Source organism: Pezoporus flaviventris, unplaced genomic scaffold (genome assembly GCF_033815535.1).
Source record: "Pezoporus flaviventris isolate CSIRO_AGI_PZ_B2104156 unplaced genomic scaffold, CSIRO_AGI_Pfla_v1 ptg000002l, whole genome shotgun sequence".
In the NCBI taxonomy this organism is placed as follows: domain Eukaryota; kingdom Metazoa; phylum Chordata; class Aves; order Psittaciformes; family Psittacidae; genus Pezoporus; species Pezoporus flaviventris.
The window spans coordinates 92,995,523-93,012,485 of record NW_026892550.1 but is presented as its reverse complement, the minus strand read 5'-3'; the positions used below and the strand labels follow the sequence as shown (position 1 = coordinate 93,012,485).

The 16,963-nt window shown below is 50.1% G+C and overlaps 1 protein-coding gene across 2 annotated transcripts; it reads left to right on the top strand.

The window, feature by feature from the left end:
* The first annotated feature begins 1,842 nt into the window (after nucleotides 1-1,842).
* MFNG (MFNG O-fucosylpeptide 3-beta-N-acetylglucosaminyltransferase) lies at nucleotides 1,843-16,732 on the top strand. 2 transcript variants are annotated; one of them, XM_061445167.1, is made up of 8 exons: nucleotides 1,843-2,541; nucleotides 7,544-7,592; nucleotides 8,086-8,188; nucleotides 8,272-8,425; nucleotides 8,893-8,978; nucleotides 10,284-10,449; nucleotides 10,975-11,060; nucleotides 11,898-16,732. In XM_061445167.1, exons 1-8 carry the CDS (start codon nucleotides 2,203-2,205, stop codon nucleotides 11,965-11,967), a joined length of 1,053 nt encoding a protein of 350 aa, XP_061301151.1. In that variant the 5' UTR covers nucleotides 1,843-2,202; the 3' UTR covers nucleotides 11,968-16,732. The 2 variants fall into 2 exon arrangements, with proteins under 2 accessions (XP_061301151.1, XP_061301152.1); XM_061445168.1 differs by having other exon boundaries at nucleotides 1,845-2,541; nucleotides 11,901-16,732.
* Nucleotides 16,733-16,963: the final 231 nt, after the last annotated feature.

Sequence of the window (16,963 nt, the reverse complement as noted above, 5' to 3'; positions counted from 1 at the left end):
AGCATTGCTATTCAAAGGGATCTAAAAATGAAACCTGCAGGGACTCTCCAAAGGGATATAGGAGATGCTCTGGAGATGTTCATGCTTCAGGAGAGGGCTAGGACTCGTGGAGACTTGGAGAGCTACATGGGAGGAGGGCAGAGAAGTGGATTTGGTGGTTTCTTTCTTACGAAAGAAAGAAGTTGTGGACAGGGCTGGGGTGAAAATGTACATGTGAAGCTTGGGGGAACTGAGTACATGGCTTTAGCCCTGCAGGGAGTGTGTGCCTGGAACGTGTCTGTGTCCGGACGCATGGTGGGAGTGTGGAACAGAGAGACCTTGACCCCTTCCTTGACCCCTTTTCTAAAGTCCTATGTTCTGACCTGCATGGGGGGGGTCCTTTGCCACATGGAGCTGTGTCCCCACACATTTCCCCTGGGTCCCCATCTTATTACTTCTTATTTTTATTTTGTGGGATGCTGATTGAATGCCCACAGTTTGCAGCTCCCTGAGGAGGTGCTCTGATTTCAGCAGCTTATGTGGAGCAATGCCATCCTGCTATACCCATACTTGGTGCACAGGGAAGCTGGGGGTGCACTGTCATCTCCCTCCTGGATGATACCGGATAGCTGGTTGCCTCTCTGTACCGTCCTGACTGCTCTGTGAAGTGGCCTACAGATAGCATAAAGGGGATCTTCATGGTCATCTATCCCATATCCAACTGAACCAGGAATATTGTGCAGCAATCCATGGTGCTGACCCAAAATTTCCTGTCCGTGGTGTTCTTCAGCTCAGGAGGGGCTCTGACACCTTTTGAGGATTCTGATATCCCTGTCCCTAGGGAAAGCCTCCTCCGTGAAGGATTTGCTCAGCTATGCTCAGCATATTCTGTGCTGTGGCCCCAGAATGCCCTCCTTGGTCTCATTGGCCTTGGTGGTGAAGGTGGCACAGGGGAGAAACACAGCCATGCCCAACAGTGTTGGGAGGAAGGAGCTGGAGATGCTATTTTTCTGCTGTGCCTGCAGGACTCTCTGGTGTACTCCACAGAGGAAGAGCTCACCCCCTTCCTTCCCTGGGGAAGGGGAAAAGGAAGCATCATCTTGGACAGCACAAGAGCTGCAAGGAACAAATTGCTGAGCTCAGCCCTGCTGCAGGGGGCAAGGGCCAGATATAGACTCAGTGGTGACCACAGACATTGAAAGGAAGGTGCCAGGCCCTCCCCTGCACTCTCTGGTGCTGGTGTGAGTGTCACCTGCTCTGCAGTCACTTGGGCAGCAGATGTTGGGGCATCCCTGGTGAGGATGTGAGATGGTTGCAGAGAGAAAGGGACCTTCACGAGTAGGGAGGGTCTGGGATGTAGTCTGGGGAGATGGTTGCCAGAAGTGGGGGTCAAACCCTCCTTAGAGACCGTGGGGCATGTGGGGAAATGGGGGGGGGGGGGGGGGGGGGGGGCAGCAGTGGACACACAGTCCTGCTTTGGAGAGGCAGGGTGATGTTAAAGATAAATTCAGGAACCATCTGGGGCAGTTCCTGGTGAGGCATAGCTCTTCGCAAGGACAATGGAGTACCCTGCACTTTAATTCCACCGGCGCGCACATCCCTGCCACCCTCTCCTCCTCCCGCAGGAGCACAGCGCTGTCATAGCGGAGAGGGGGCAACAGTCAAGCAACAGGTTTGGCCACCCAAATCAGCTCCGAGGTTCCCAGCGTGTTAATGCCACTGTCAGACCAGGGGCTCCCCCGTCCCCATCCTCCCCCCTCCACCCTCTTCCTCCCCCGGGGCTGGCGCTCCGCCCCATACCCGGAGGCGGGACCGGGGCCGGTGCCGGCTTGGAGCCAAAGCGAGCAGTAGGGAGGGAGCAGGTGGAGAGGCAGCGCTGCCACATGCATGCCCCCCGGGGACCCTCGGGATGCTCGCTTTCCCCCGGGAAGGCTGTGCCAGCCACCTGCCGGCCGCCTCGGAGTGCTTTCCCATCGCGGGTCCCTGCCTCGCCGGGTCATTGAGCCATCTGAGTCTGTGAACAATTCCCCCTGCTTTACTGGTGCCCTCCTTTCTGGTCTTCACCCACCCTATTCCTTGGCCACATCCTGTTCAGACCTTGCTCATGGCTGATTCTGCCCATTTGGAGGCTTCAAGAAGAGTGGATGGCTTCACATGGAGGTACCCGCAGTGGTTGTCTTAGTTCAATAAGATACTGGCTGTGACAGGAATAAACTGGGAGCTATGGGCCGTAGGCTCATCCATGGTCTCTCTGGAGCCGCAGTCTTCCTCGTCAGCGTGGCTCTCCTCTCTGTGCGGCACCGTGGGGCTCGGGAAGCAGCTCGGTACCCAGGGCTCAGGGAGGGCATGTCGCTGAAGACAGAGCAATGGAGCAAAGCGAGCCCAGAGGGAGGAGGTGGCAGGAGGCAGAAGGACCTGCGAGTCCATCGGCCAGAGGAATACAGGACTGAGGGAAGCCTGACTCTTGAGGACATTTTTATAGCTGTGAAGACAACCAAGAGATTTCACCAAAGCAGGATGGAGCTGCTCCTCGACACATGGATATCCCGAGCCAGAGAGCAGGTGAGTGTGGATTCAGACTGCAGAGGGGGTGTTTGATAATGGGGTAGGGGGGATAAAGGGCACTGCAGTCCCACCCAGTAATTTGCCTAGTTTTCCCCAATTCTTACTTCTGTTCACTTGAAGGGGCATGCTACCATCTATGTCTCTGCTTTGGTAGCTACTTTGAGGAAGAGAGAATGAAGAGCTTGTGTGGACTCTTCCTATGAAGTCTGGGAGGACAAATGCTCTTAGCAGGCATCACACCTAACCTAGGTCCGACTTTCAGCTTGAGGCGGAAAGGACTTAATTCCCTTTTACTAACTAGTAACACCAAGGGCTGCAGACTTCCTGTGCCACAAGAGACCATGAGCACAGACTGTACTGGGCATGTGTGAAACGGTGGTTTTCTATCTCCAAGTGCCATGAGTTAGCGAGGTTTCAAGCTGAGTGGCTCCTTGGCTCTCCATCAGGCTGCCTGGGCACCCTTTACCCCAAGACGGTGTGGTGCAGCGGGCAGGAGGGTGAGGCAGGAGGACCTGAAGGGCTTCATAGAGTGCAGGAGGGGTGCTTGCAGCCCTGTTCAATGCCAGCACATCAGTGCAGTCCATGCCTTTCTTTCTCACATGCATCATCTTGAAGTGACGTTGGTGCGTGTTTGATCTTTTAAACATATTTATTTATTTTTAACTGGTGTCTGATGTTTCCACCCTTTGCTAAAGCAGAGTTCAGAGGGTTTCCTTCCTGTTAGAGGAACTGACGTGGGGCATCACATTGGCGGCTCTGTGCACACTGGCTCAGTGGTGGGCAGAAGTACTCCCCAGAGCCCAGGCACTTCTCTCCCTCCCTCGCAGAGCTGCTCCTCAAGAAAGAAGAAATCCCGTGGCTGCCCCCAAGGGCTGTGTTTTCTTGCCTCTGCCTGTGTGTAATGGGCACCTAGAAGGCAAATTCAGGCCTCAGCGAGGAAGGGGGATGGGGGTGGAGGTACAGTGTAGGAGAGGGCTTGAAGCAGTGCAGGGTTTGCTGGGTAAGGGAGGTTTTCCACTTCGTGGTGCTGCAACTGTCTGGTCTGCGGCGGGCGTCACAGGAAGCCATGTCCTATTTTGAGCACGCTTCCTATCCTGTCGCATGTCCCTCTCTCCATCGTGATGCCCTGCTTCCTCCTCCAGATGTACTTCTCCTCTCTGCCTCACCTCAGCCCAGCAGCTCTTTAGAGACACCAAACCCATCCACACGGCCACACTGGCATGAAGATACCGTAACTGAGGAGTTTGGAGTGGGTTTTACGGAGAAGCTCAGCTTGCGTGTTTGACGAACAGGCATCTGGTCATTCTGCATATGACAGGAGTCAAACACTAGCTCCCCAGAGTCATCTGACCCTCTCTGTTTGGCAAATGATGTCCAAACCTGGGAAGAGGTGTTGAATTTTCCATGCTGTTGCCAGCCTCTAGGAAAGCTTCACAGACTGAGCAGGAGAATAGGAAGGAAGGGTAGAGTGGGAGCATCAGTCATGTTAAAAGTGTTTTTACGTTGTTATCCATTTCTGTTGCAAGCTCAGTGTTTTCATCACCCCTCCTCGATTTTCCATGTTTTTCTTCTGCTTTTTTTGCTAAATGACATTGAGGGCGGGGGAGTGGAGGCAGGAAGGGGGGTAAGGAGAAGTACAGGAATGTTAAGAGCCTTTTTGTTTTATTAATTATACTGCTTCTGGAGGGGTTTTAGTTTTGAAAAACCGATGATATAGAAACCTTACTTAGCAAAAAAAGAAAGAGTGCTTTCCATGGCAAAGGACATTTCATTGTGGGACCAGGGATAGATCACCAGATTTCCTGTTATTGAGTCCTTATGGAGAAGTGCAGGCTTTAAGTGCCAGTATTGGAGAGACCTAGGTCTCAGAAGCCCTGATATGCAGAGGCTGCCTCCTCCTAGGGCAGAGCCAGCATCTTGCTGTCTCACTTGCTCTTACTCATTGCTGGAGACTGGTCCAGTAGATCCTTCTCTGCAGATGGTGATGTTGCTGATGCTAAGCCTGGTTTCAGAGCTGATTACTTGCATGGTGTCCTCCCAGAGGAGGCAACCCAGACTTCACAGGTCAGGCTTAGGTGGCTGTAACAGGAGGCAGGAACAGATGGGGTTTTTATGACCAGGATAAACTGTATGGGAGCCAAATTAAAAGTCCTCTATGTTGGACTCTGTCAGGGTAGACAATAAATTAGATGTTTCCCCTGAAATTGCACTCTTTAAATAGCAGATATGCAGCTGGTGGGAGATGGGGAAGGGGAAGTGCAAGGTGGACTCTCTTCTCTGGATCATGCTCTGCCTCTTGAGAATGGATCCACAACAAACTTCCCACTGGGCTTGATGTGGAGGTCATTTCAGCAAAAGGTCCTCAGCAAAGGTTTCATCTAAACAGAGTTGTTGGTTTTGATAGTTGTTTAAGCTTGTTTAGGCATCTTGGAGTGGCTTACATTCTTGGCCCCAGCAGGGAGAAGTCTAATTTTCAGGTCTGAAATGGCAATTTGTTGGCTAACGTAAACTAATTTTAGAACCTCCCCTCCTTTCAGAAACCCAGACATCCAAACAATTGGAATTAAACCTTTGAATGGCCCACCCTGAACAGGCTTTCACATTTCAGTGTTGTGAACGCGCTGCAGCTTTTGAATCTGCTCTCCAGGCAGGACGCAACCATGATCCTGTTGAGGTGTTCCCATTTTGGAGGGGGTTTCTTCTTGGAGGAGGAATGCCCTGGGAGTCTGGGAGAAGAGCGTGGCTCTGGATTGTCAGGTTCCACATCTTTATTCCCTTTTCCTAGTTTCTCCTTGCTAGGCTACTTTCCCAGTTTGGGGTGGGGAGGTCTCAAAGTCTCGTATTTATCCATTTCATGGGCTTTTATGTTCATGGAGAGCTGCCACACAAAGCTGTTCGGCACTAGTGGCTCCATGTCACTGCTTGCACTGCCATCCAGCAGACATCCTTTCCCACCCAGCCATCTTCTCCACTCCAGAATGGAGGGATGCTTTCCATACTGCATCTGTCCTCAGGCCCAGATCAACTGCTCCACATTAGCATCCTGGCCCAGTCTCAGTGTGCTGAGGCACCACAATGGGAGATCCTGCATGACCCCACAGATGGTCTGGTGGAGAACAGGAGGGTGAATATGGTGGGGAAGCTGCTTCTGTCTACCCCATTTGCCTGCAGAGCCACAAGGGACAGCAGGTATTCTCCAGCAGGTAGAATAGGTCTGGCATGGCCAGAGAGACTTTCTGAATCTCTTCCAGACTCCCTTAGTATGGATAACAGTGGCTGGTGTCTCCTTGAGAAAGACCTGTCTCCTCCATCCCATCCGTCATGTGTAGCTTTGTTGAGGGACACATGGCAGTGGTCACTGGGATGCTGGCAGCAGCTGCTGGTTGCCCATTCTCAGGGATGTGAGGGATGGAGAGATGAGGATGCAGGCAGCTGCTTGTGCTATTGTGGTTTCCTTCGGGACAGAGCCAGGGAACACACTCCAGCATCTCCGGAGTGCTGTAGCCACATGTGCCATGGACATCAGAGTTTGGGAGAGCCAGAGGAATCAGATTTGCCTAGTCCCCACATTCATAACCTTCCTTTTCCAGTTATTTTGCACAGTCTGGTGTTCCCCGTGGTGGCAACGTTCATTCCTCCTTGGGTTCCCACAGAAACACGTTGGGTGTCTCCAAAAGTCTATTTGCCACCCTGCATCAAGAGGAAAAGTGGGAACCTCAGAATATTTTCACAAGTAGGAAATCTGGTAAAAGATGCAGATCCCTATTTTAAGTCAATCAGATATGATGTTTATTAGACACACGATTTCTAGTCAGAGTTGTATCTGTAAACAAGTCACTTCCAGCAACAACATTTCTGGTTTTTTTTCTTTGAAAATGTCAGAAAATTTCAACAGTTTCAGATGTTGTTTTTTTCTTGATTAAATATTTGTCATAGTGGAAATTTCTGGCTCTGATGCGCTGGCAAGGGAAATCCCGTGCCACTGGCAACCCCTGCCTTGCCTGAGGGTTGTGATATGGTCCCCTGACCCAGAGTGACTCCTTTACCTGAGACTTAGCTAATAGTTTCTTGTCCCGTGATCACATTGAAAGTGGTTTTAACTAAAAGGTTTTACCAGTGGAGTGAGGTAGGAATGTGTGTGTGACCTGTTGCTGCAGCTTAACTGTTAGAGGGTTATTTGCCAAGTCACTGTAGCACATACATGAAACCATCCTGCTGTCCCTGCTTGAGACAGGTCATTGCCTTCTTGTCATGTGTAGCACATTTCCCTTGCCATGTGGCTCTGATGGGGACATATGTCCCAAACGCTGGCTGAGTGTGGGGAGGCACAGAGATGCTCCTGGAGCAGTTGTCAGGCTGCCTTGTCCCTTTTGTCCTTGCCCAGGTGCTGTGTTTAACCAGGCTGTGGGCAGCTGGTGGAGCGACTGTTTATGGCTCGCGACTCCTTTTTGGTTTAGTGAAAGCTCATTTTCTGCCTGAGGAAAGCTTTTCTTCACCAGCCCTGATCCCTGCCAGGCCCTGAAGAGGGGGAGATGTGCCACATAATGGCATCGAGGGGGATTAGAGAGGTCTGGGGGTGGAGAAAGAGAAGGAGGAGGTGAGAAGCAGCAGGGGGCTGTGCACACTTAACACACAAGCAGATGTTCTCCTTTTAACCTGAGCATCATTCAGCCACAGTGCTTTTGCTTTTCTACCACCAACACCTAATACCTCCCCTCCTCACTTGGTGTCACGGGTCCTCTTCTCTCTGTCCCCAAGGTGGCTGGGGAGTGTGGGGTGGAAGGAAATGAAGCCACACAAGTACTGACTCTTGTGCCATGTGGGAAGGGGGAGCTTAGCCATCCGTCTCTGGCTCAACTGCTGCCTGGAAGAGGGGCAGCAGAGGATGGAGTGGGGGTGACCATGCTGACCATGTCCACCTGTGTGAAAAAGGGGATGGGTGGCCAGGAGCAGCACCAGCTCCAACCCTGAGAATAACCTCCTGTTCTTGTTTCCCCAGACCTACGTCTTCACCGACGAAGAAGATGATGCCCTGAAAAGGAGAATGGGTAATGTCCTGTCCTGTAACACCGCATCCCTTCACTTTCAGCCTCTGGGATGGGCCCAGCATGAAAACTGGCTGTCTTGTGCTAGTGTTGCCTTCTGAAGCACACCCCTTTCCATGGCATGTGACAGCACCCCAAGCTCCAGCAGTGATGGTTTGGTTTAGTTGGTGTACCCCAGGGCATGCAGCCAGCTGCCTTAAAGCATCCATGGGCGGAAACAGCCCATAAGAGAGCCCTTCAGCCCCCACCCTGGCTATCAGTGGGCAGGGTGGGAGTGTAGTTGATGGGTGTCCTAGTCTTGGCCAAGATGCTTGGCTTTCCCCAGATTCCATCTCCTGGTGGAGGGCAGGATGGAGCCCATGTCATTGCAGGCTTGATTGCCTGTTTGGGGGGTGATGAGGAGGTTGTCTGTGAACAAAGCCCCTTCCCTTCTGCCCAGAGGTCCTCCCTGTGCCCACGTGAAGGGGGTTGGCCACAGCTTTCTCTGTCCTGGCAGGTGACCACGCGATCTTCACCAACTGCTCCGCTGAGCACAGCCACCCGGCCCTCTCCTGCAAGATGGCTGCTGAGTTTGATGCCTTCCTGGCCAGCACTCAGAGGTGAGGCAGGGCTGACGCAGGGGTCCCCTGGGAGAAAGGGGCACCCTCCTTACCCCAAACCTCTTGTGCCTTTGTTTCTGCAGCTGGTTTTGCCATTTGGATGATGACAACTACCTGAACCCTCAGGCCCTCCTGAAGCTCTTGTCCTCCTACTCTTCTAATCGGGACATTTACTTGGGGAAACCCAGCCTGAACCGACCCATCCGGGCCTCCGAAATGCTGCCAAACAACCAGACGGTACAACCCATGGTGGTGATGCAGGGGCAAATGGGGTGTTTTTAGTGCTCTGGTTCATTTGCTGTAGACTTGCCCCAACAAGAGACAGGTCCTAGGAGGAGCAGGCAAGAGCTGAAAACTCATCAGTCTTGTCTGAACATGGTTGTAAGTGTTGACTCGATCTGTTCTATGTTGGGGAAGAGTCCCACCTTGCTGCTGAGCCTTTGGGTACCTGCCTGCCAGGAGATAAGGCTGCCTTGGGCAGCTTGCTTGCTGCTGCCAGCAGGAACTTGGCTGCTCCAAATATAAGGTCAAAATCCATGCTGTACTGTTGGCAAGTCCCTCTTCTGGGCAGCAGTCAAGGGTTTAGGGTGACAATAGGGCTGCTTTTGTTCTGGCACCAAAGCTGGGTTTCCAGCATTCCCATCTCAGGGAGTATGGCATCGTCTGAGCCTCTGCCATGGATTTTCTCTGCTGTTTCTCTCCAGAAACCTGTACGCTTCTGGTTTGCCACGGGAGGAGCTGGGTTCTGCATCAGCCGTAAGCTGGCGAGCAAGATGGTGCCGTGGGCCAGGTGAGCTGTGCTGCTGGTGAGTATGGGAGCCACTGGGGATGGATGAGGAGCACGGCCACGCAGTAATTCCTTGCAGTGGCAGATCTGGATGTGTGTATGCGGTGTTTGTAAGGATGTTTGCAAGGGTGCACAGTGCCACAGGCTACACATCTGCAAGCACATGGGGCTGGAGGAAGGATGCAGTGGATGGCTCTGCCACCTGATTAAAAAGAAACGAGAGCAGGCACGTTGGCAGACATGATCATGGGAAGATATACCGCCTCTTGCCAGCTCCTTTCAGCTCTTGATTATTCCCTCACATTCCTTCCCACCCTTTTCAGCTTCCTCTGACTCTTCTCCTGAGTGTTTTCCCTGTCTGCCTATCTCCTCTCTCCTTAATCTGCCTCTTTCCAACCTCCTGACCCTCCCTCCTGAGTTAATTTCCCATTCCCCCACACCAAACCCTCTTCAGCTCCTTACAGTGGCCTTTCTCATTTCCTCAGAGAACAGAGGTAGGTCCTGGGATCTTGTGTTGTTAGCCCAGTCTACAACAAGATGATGTTTTCCATGATGCAGTAGGTTATATCACAGGCTATATACACACAGTGATAGGCAATGGCTGTGCCAGCCTTAACCAGATCTGTGCATACCCAGAAAGACAGATCCAGTCCATGCCAGGTGGCTGGTGTAGCTGAAGCCCATGAGATGTATTTTATGGCAAACCCAGACAGGAGGATAATCTGTGATCTAGTGTAAAATGGAAGTGGAACGGATGGTTAACGCCTAACCTGGCATAAAGTCTGCCAATACTGTGTTAAAATGCCTAAATGCTGCTTCACGTTGTGTGGCTGCTTTCACTTACAGGAGCTGTAAAACTTAGTTTAACCTGTCATCAGAGGATGGCCAAGCATGTAGGAACATGTAGTTACAGCCGAACCATGGATGGCTTATTCAAGCTGCATGAAAATGTCCTGTTTCTTCTTCCTCCTGGTCCTGGCCATGTGGTCCCGCTGCTAGCTGGTCCCTCAGGGACTCAGTGCAGCTCACTAAACAGTTGGAAAAGTGACTTGGCAAGGTCTGCCAGCTCTTTATCAGTTGGATATGTATCAGGGGCAGCACCGAGCAATTGATGGGACAGGATGGCTGGGAGCAGTGAAGGATCAAACACATTCCCAAACCTTTGCAGGTGGAACTCAGGGATTTCTTGCCTAGATCCAAGATTTACTCTGGTTTTCAGTTAAATCCTTCACTTATCTCCCACCCAAATGGATGCCTGTTTCCCCCCCCGACTCCTTTCCTAACGCACGCAGCCCTCCTTTCTTCCAGTGGCAGGAACTTCCTGAGCACTTCTGAGCTGATCCGCCTGCCGGATGACTGCACTGTGGGTTACATCGTTGAGTGCAAAGTTGGTGGGCATCTGATGCCCAATGTACTCTTCCATTCCCACCTGGAGAACCTGCAGCTCATCCCCTCTTCTCAGCTCACGCAGCAGGTGAGGAGGGGAAATGGACCAAGAGGGAAGCATGTGAGGAAGGAGAAGTGGAGGGGAGTGCATAGGCACATTGCTCAGCATGGGTTGAATCAATCGCCTGCTCTTTTGGGGAGCCTTTCCTGACAAATGCTTCTTTGAAACAAGGAGCAGATGTTGCCTGCAGCACAGATGCCAGTCACAGTACCCCTGGGGTCAGTGGTAGGGAGCACATGGATGCGGAGTGATGGGAGGATTGAGGGCATCCCTGGGGGAATGGGGCACAAAGACAAGCAGAAATGATTGACTGGGGAAGGGGCTCTGACATGGCACCATGTCTGCCCTGTGTGGGGAAATAACAAAGGGTGTAGGGGGCTTGGAGAGGCAAAAGACTAGCACAGTGGGCCATCATGGGAAAGAAAACATGGAAGGCAGAAGCCAAGCCAGTAGAGAAGGAACCAGAATGAGAGTTTCTGTTGCTCAAAGCAAGTTCCTTGCTCCTGAACTCACCTTATCCTCTCTGCTCCTTCTCACCACCCCCCTTTGCAGGTCACCCTCAGCTACGGTGTCTTTGAGAACAAGCTCAATGTTATTGAACTCAGTGGCCCTTTCTCACCCCAAAAGGACCCCTCAAGGTACAGGGCATGAGTGCTCCGGGTGTTGCTGTGGTGTGACAACAGGCTGGGAGGGGGAGGCAGCCAAATGGGGTGCAGAAGGTGAGGGATGGAAACCTTGCAATCACTTGGCCTGTTGGATGAGGGGCACAGCAGCATTAAGGTGTTTGGGAACATTTACAAACTTTGCAAATCTTTTTGGATGAGTGGGTGGAAAAGGAGTATCAAAACATTCAGTTCAGACAATTTCTGAGCCAAAAGCATTGCCATTTATTTCACATTTTGAGACTGATCAAGCTAACCTTTTACCTCCAGGGTAGGAACAGATACGTTCTTTTAAACTCAGGAAAGGAAATTCTGCCCGCTTTTTCATTTTTTGTTTTGCTGAGAAACCTGAAAGGAAGAAAGAAAAAGGTTCACTTTGACTGCAAACAAAGTGTTCTTTGATTTGCCTGCTCTGCTTTGAGTGAACAAACCTAAAGTTGTTATTTGCAGAGCATGGGTAGGAAGCTCCTGGCTGGAGATAGCAGGGGTGGGAAGCAAGTAGGCGATGGAAAGATCAACAGAATTATGTAGCGACGGGCTGCTGCAGTGTCCATCCCACTGTTTGTGATCAGGGTGAGCCACGGGCTTGGGCTACATGGGCCAGAGCTGGATTCAGGTGTCGGAGGGAGGCTTGGTTGCCTACCTTTGCTGAGAAAAGACATCTTAAGGTGAACAACCAGTCCTGGAGTTCTGTGGGCACCCTGTAGCGCAGGGTGGGCACCTGATGTAGGATGGGTCATGAGGGAGAGGTCTTCTATTCTCTGTGTGCTGGTGTAAAAACTGTTACCTGACCTTCCTTTGCTCTCTCCCCAGCAGGTTTCGATCACTCCACTGCCATCTCTATCCTGATACCTCTTGGTGCCTGCAGGCTGCTGGCTGGTGATGCATGAGCCTCAGCTACAGTGGGTCCTGGTGGCATCCGTGGGTCCTGGTGACACATCCATTCACCCCATGCATGCAGGGGCTGGGACACTGAATATGTTCGGTGCTCCCAATTTCCCCTTTTCTATGGTGGTTTTGGGGCTGTGTGATGGTTTTTTTTTGATCCTTCCTGTATACCAGTGACACAGGACAAGAGACAAGATCTGTCTCAGTGATGGATAACATGGGCTGGACACATAGATGAGCTTCCCATCTGTGCAGGGATACATGAAAGGGATGGGAGCAATATGCCTTCCTGAGCAGATCAGGGACCGGGTAGTGACTGCTGGGCATTTGGGTAGAGGTGGGGACCTGCTGCTGCTCGTTGCTGTGGATTCATCTTGCTGCACTGCAAAGGCCCTGGGTATGGGTAACCAGTGCCCAGCTGAGGATGGCTGGTAGTGTGTCATGGCTCCAGCTTCTGTGAACAAGCCTTATTCCTCCGTATCTGCTCGTGCTTTCCCCACCTCCCACACTTCTCTGCCACAGACTTTTTCTTGAGTGTCTGCTTAGTCAAGGTCTATAGAAATGGAAAATGTGACCGTTTCTGTGCTGAATGAGTGCTGGAAAAGTGTAGTCCTTGCTCAGCAGAGGAAGATGGGCAGGAAGTACAAAGAATCAGGAATTCCCCGCTCTGCTGGCACAGAGGGGCGGGGCGCCAGGAGGAGACTGACCGCAATGAGGATGCTTCTTGCACTGAACATTGGAGCCTTGATCTTGTATGCCCCTGCATTATCCTTCTCTTTTTACCTTCTTGATTTGGGGTCAGGATAATCTCTTGCTCTAATTACCAACCTGTCGTCTGAGATTAGGCTCCAACTCCTATCTGTGAGAGAGGAGACATAAAGGATTAGAACTGGCTGAAAGAGAGGAGAAAGGAAGAGATGGAGAAGGAGCGCTCAGGAGCTGATTAGAGGTTACAGCTTTATAATCTTCTCTGTGCCCTGACAAAAAAAAAAGAAGTCATGAAGGAATGGAAACAGCAAGGCAAAGCGGTTTTTATCTCTGCATTTCTTTCCTCCAGGTGCTTAGATCGGCTTTCTGCCTTCCTGTTGTCCCTGCTAAGTGCAACAGAGGAAAGGAGCAGGCCCAAATAGGTTACAGGCTTTCTGGCATGTTTGTGGAGAGTCCTTTTCTCAGAGCCTGGCATGAAAGCTGGGCAATTCTGCTTGCTGGGGAATGAACTTCGGCACCGTTTTGTCCTTGTACACATGGTTAAATGGCTGGGGTACAGCATAGCAGGGAAAGCTGGGAAGCAAAAGGGCTGTTTTAAATGGCAGGTGGTAGCACAAACAGGTATTTCCCTTTCAGGAACATTTCCAAACACGCTGCTGGGATCTGTGAAAGATTCCTGTAATCTCCAGATGAAAGGACAGATGCCCTTTCTCCAAAGAGCTGCTCAGCTTTGACGCTGCTGTTGTGACTAAGCCTGTGGCTGGTGGGCTGGAAGAGCCAAGGCTGACTATCACTGTGCCGCTACCATTCTGAAAACTGGCCACCCTGTCCCAAAGCATCTCCTACACAGCACACACGAGTTTAAAGGGAAGGCGTCAGAAAGACCTTTCACCTCTGCAAAGGAGCATCTAGAATGAATGAGCACTTTAATTTCTGGAGAAGCAGACAGCAGGAGCCCGTACAGCTGTTTTCCAGCCTGGTCCTTCTTACCATCATTTAACCACTCTGTGAAGCAGCAGAACACCCTGCTTTCTTCTCCTGCACAAAATGCCTTTGACCTGGAAGTTCATCCTAAGGGTGACAGGAGCTAGCTGTTGCCAGTGCCTATAACTTGGGTCGTGTGAAGCTCTTGGCTCATACAGCTACATGAACCTAGGAACCATGTGGCTCTAAACAAAGACACCCAACTATTAGAAAGCAAGTGCAGCATGAAGAAGTCCTCCCCACTGGGCAAATGGTTTGGTTTGAACTCAACATGAAGATGAGAGATACTTCTGTGAGAAGAAATAAGATCCTTCAAGAGAAATCTACACTACTCTGATATCTTGTTTTTCCACCATTCAAACTTTCAGCTGTTGTTAATGGACACTTTGAGTTAAAAAGCCAGCCCTATCTGGAGATGTCCTGGTGACAGTCAAAACAAAATGTGGTTCCTGTGCCCAGGGAAGGAGAGGAAACTGGTACAGCAGCTTCACTTCCCTGGGGAAAAGCAAAGCAGAGAAACTGGAAGCCTGCTTTGGATTCTGGCTGATGCAGGTGGTCTGAATTGACCTGGTGCCTTTTGCCCAGCTGAAGATCAGATATTACATGGGTTGAGCCCTTGAGTGGCTGCATAGGAACTTTTTTAAGACTGGGCTTCATTGCTGGAGCAGTTAAGTGCCACTTCTGCGACAAATTTCTTGTCTCATAAGGAAACTGAGAACAGACAAGAAGATGTCTGGGACAGGGCATCTCCTGGGCTGTAGAGCAATGAATGACAGAAAAGTCCCGTTACGCCTGTGACGACAATGCACTGGAAAGAAAATAGCTTCTTGGAGTCGACAAAAGAAACCAGATTTTCTCTAAGAAGAGAGAGATAGCTTAAGGGGACATTCACCACATGAAATCTGATCAATGTTAAAACCTGTGTTAAAATTAGTCTCAGGAACTATTCCTGCCCCTGGGGCTTGCTGTCAGATGTTGTGGTTTTACAGCCTCATTTCCCTAGTTTATTAAAATGTTTAGCTGTTTAGGGAGAATGAGAAACAATCTCACATGAAACTTTTCAGGGGTCTGTCTGTTTTAATTCTCCTTCATGATTTTCTGTTGTAACAATTGAGGTTTTGGAAAGGTTCCACTGGGTCTTTCTCTTCTTCTTCTTTTTTTTATCTCTCTCTATCTCATGCTCCCTTTTCTTATTGCAGGGAAAAAAACCCACCCTCTCCCAAGAATGAAAAAGTGATGGAGACGTGATCTTTATATTTTACTGGGAAAAGGGGGTCAAAGTCAAAGGTGTTGGCATGACCCTGCTGTTTTACAGCATTAAGTGTAGTACAAGGTTTCAAGTACAGAGACCTCTGCCTGCCCATGGCACCATAGCAACCAGCACTATTAATGATGTTTAAGCTGTATAGTGAAGACTTAGAAAAAAGAGGAGGGGAAAAAAAGCAGTTACAGTATTTGAAATGTAAAGTATTAAGTGAGGCTTTCATGTTAACAATACCCTTTCTTCATTTCCCCCTTAGCTGTGAAGAATTTTTATAAGGAAACCCCTATTTGACAGTGCAAAAAAAAATGCTAATGACTATCCTTTCTTTAGGGGAAAAGAGAAATTAGTTAAAATAGGTGGGAAACTGCAGTTGGTGCTAAAGGTTTGAAGGGGAGAGAGAAGAATAGAAGAATAGTGCTAGACAATGCTTCTGTTTCTGGTGCCAACTCCTTTTAAAAGCACTGCTGCTGAAGAAAAACAGATTTCTAAGCCACTGTGGGATTTACCCTACTCATACCTGGATTGCAGGCTCCAGCTCTCTCCCCAGGCCTCTTCCTGAAGATACAGCCTTTAAAAGATGAGCAGTTTATTAGACAGAAGCCAAAAGGTGAGAAATAGGAACAGGAAGGAAACCACCATGTGGGGCCTTGGAGAAGAGCATGGGACTATCAGCTGTGCATTGAAAGTGCTGTTTGGGAGCTTTTATGGGAAATGGGTGTTTCCTGGACCTCCAGCTCTGGATGTTTTTGTGATCAGGACAATTGCAGCTCACCAGTGCCACAGAGGATGCCAGCCTGTGAGTCAGAGTTCATCTTGGAAGAAGTGGGATCGGGTTGGTTGGCTCCAAACTTCTTTTCTTTTTTAATATTTCTAAATAACGCTCTAGATAAGTTGATGTCTTTTCCTCTGACAGTTCTACACAATTCCTGACAGCAGATTTGGCCTCTTGATACTGTCTCTGCCCTTGCTTACAAGGCAGGCTCTTCAGACAGTCCAGGGATGGGATCAGCAGCTCTTTTCATTCATTTAATTTCTCTTGTCTTTAACTCCTGAAGAACCCTACAAGACATCTGGCTTGCCCTTTTGCACTGCAGGTAACCAGGGTTCTACACAGCTGAGTGTGCTTGTGGGGCAAATGTGAAAGTGAAGGAGGGTGGGTGGCTGCTCCATTCTGTAACAGCGAGGGCACAGAGAGGAGCAGACCATCCTTATGTTCTTCCTCGAGGCACCTGCTAGCAGCTGGTGGAAGGGGTGGGGTCTTATACTAACTGGGACTTTCTTCTGTCCCAAATACTGCTCAGTTTATGGCTCCACTGAAAAGGATGTGAGTGTTACCATGGACCATAAGGAAGACCAGAAAAAAAGAGCAGCATCACAAATGTATAAATAACTCTCTCAGTTCTCACCAGCTGATGCAGGAATCTTTCCTCTAAACTTTCTGCCCAATTACCTGGGAGGTTAAATGAGTGCAAGACTGAGCTACTGTTTCTCAGCTGGTGTTGCTTCTTTATCGCCTGAGATTTTTGTTGCTCCCTCTTTGATCCAGTTTGGACTCCAAGAAAGCTGGGAACTCATCCCTCTCCCAGTTTGAACTGTATGTGATTAATTACAGATCCCAAGAATGGGCTGCTTGCCTATCTTTCATGTTTAAATTGCTTTCCAAGCAATTTTGCAAGGCTAAGGAGCCTCTTTAGATGTTACATCTGACTGTGCCTTGGTCAAGCCTCCCTTGGTTTTGCTGGGAGCTGCATCTGATTCACAGTGAACTTTGGGAACACATTAAACTGAGTGCTTTATATATGGATTTTCTGGTCCTAACCCTTCTGTTGCTGCTTGAGAAGAAGGCAGCGTTGGTCTTAGCCACATAGGAAAAAGAAGTGCAACTATCGAGGGCAATGGATGAGGGAGATGCTGCTATTCCAAAAGCCCTGCTCCCCCCAACAAGTAGTCCATGGGGAGATCTGCAGCTCATGCCTTTAGGCACAGTGTATCAGGTGGAGGATATGCCATGAAACACCCAGCATTTGCACCAGCA

Coding starts and splice junctions, on each gene's coding strand:
- MFNG (XM_061445167.1), top strand. CDS start 2,203: ATGGGCCGTAGGCTCATCCATGGTCTCTCTGGAGCCGCAGTCTTCCTC. Junction 2,542..7,543: donor TATCCCGAGCCAGAGAGCAG/GTGAGTGTGGAT, acceptor TTGTTTCCCCAG/ACCTACGTCTTCACCGACGA. Junction 8,189..8,271: donor TTCCTGGCCAGCACTCAGAG/GTGAGGCAGGGC, acceptor TTGTTTCTGCAG/CTGGTTTTGCCATTTGGATG.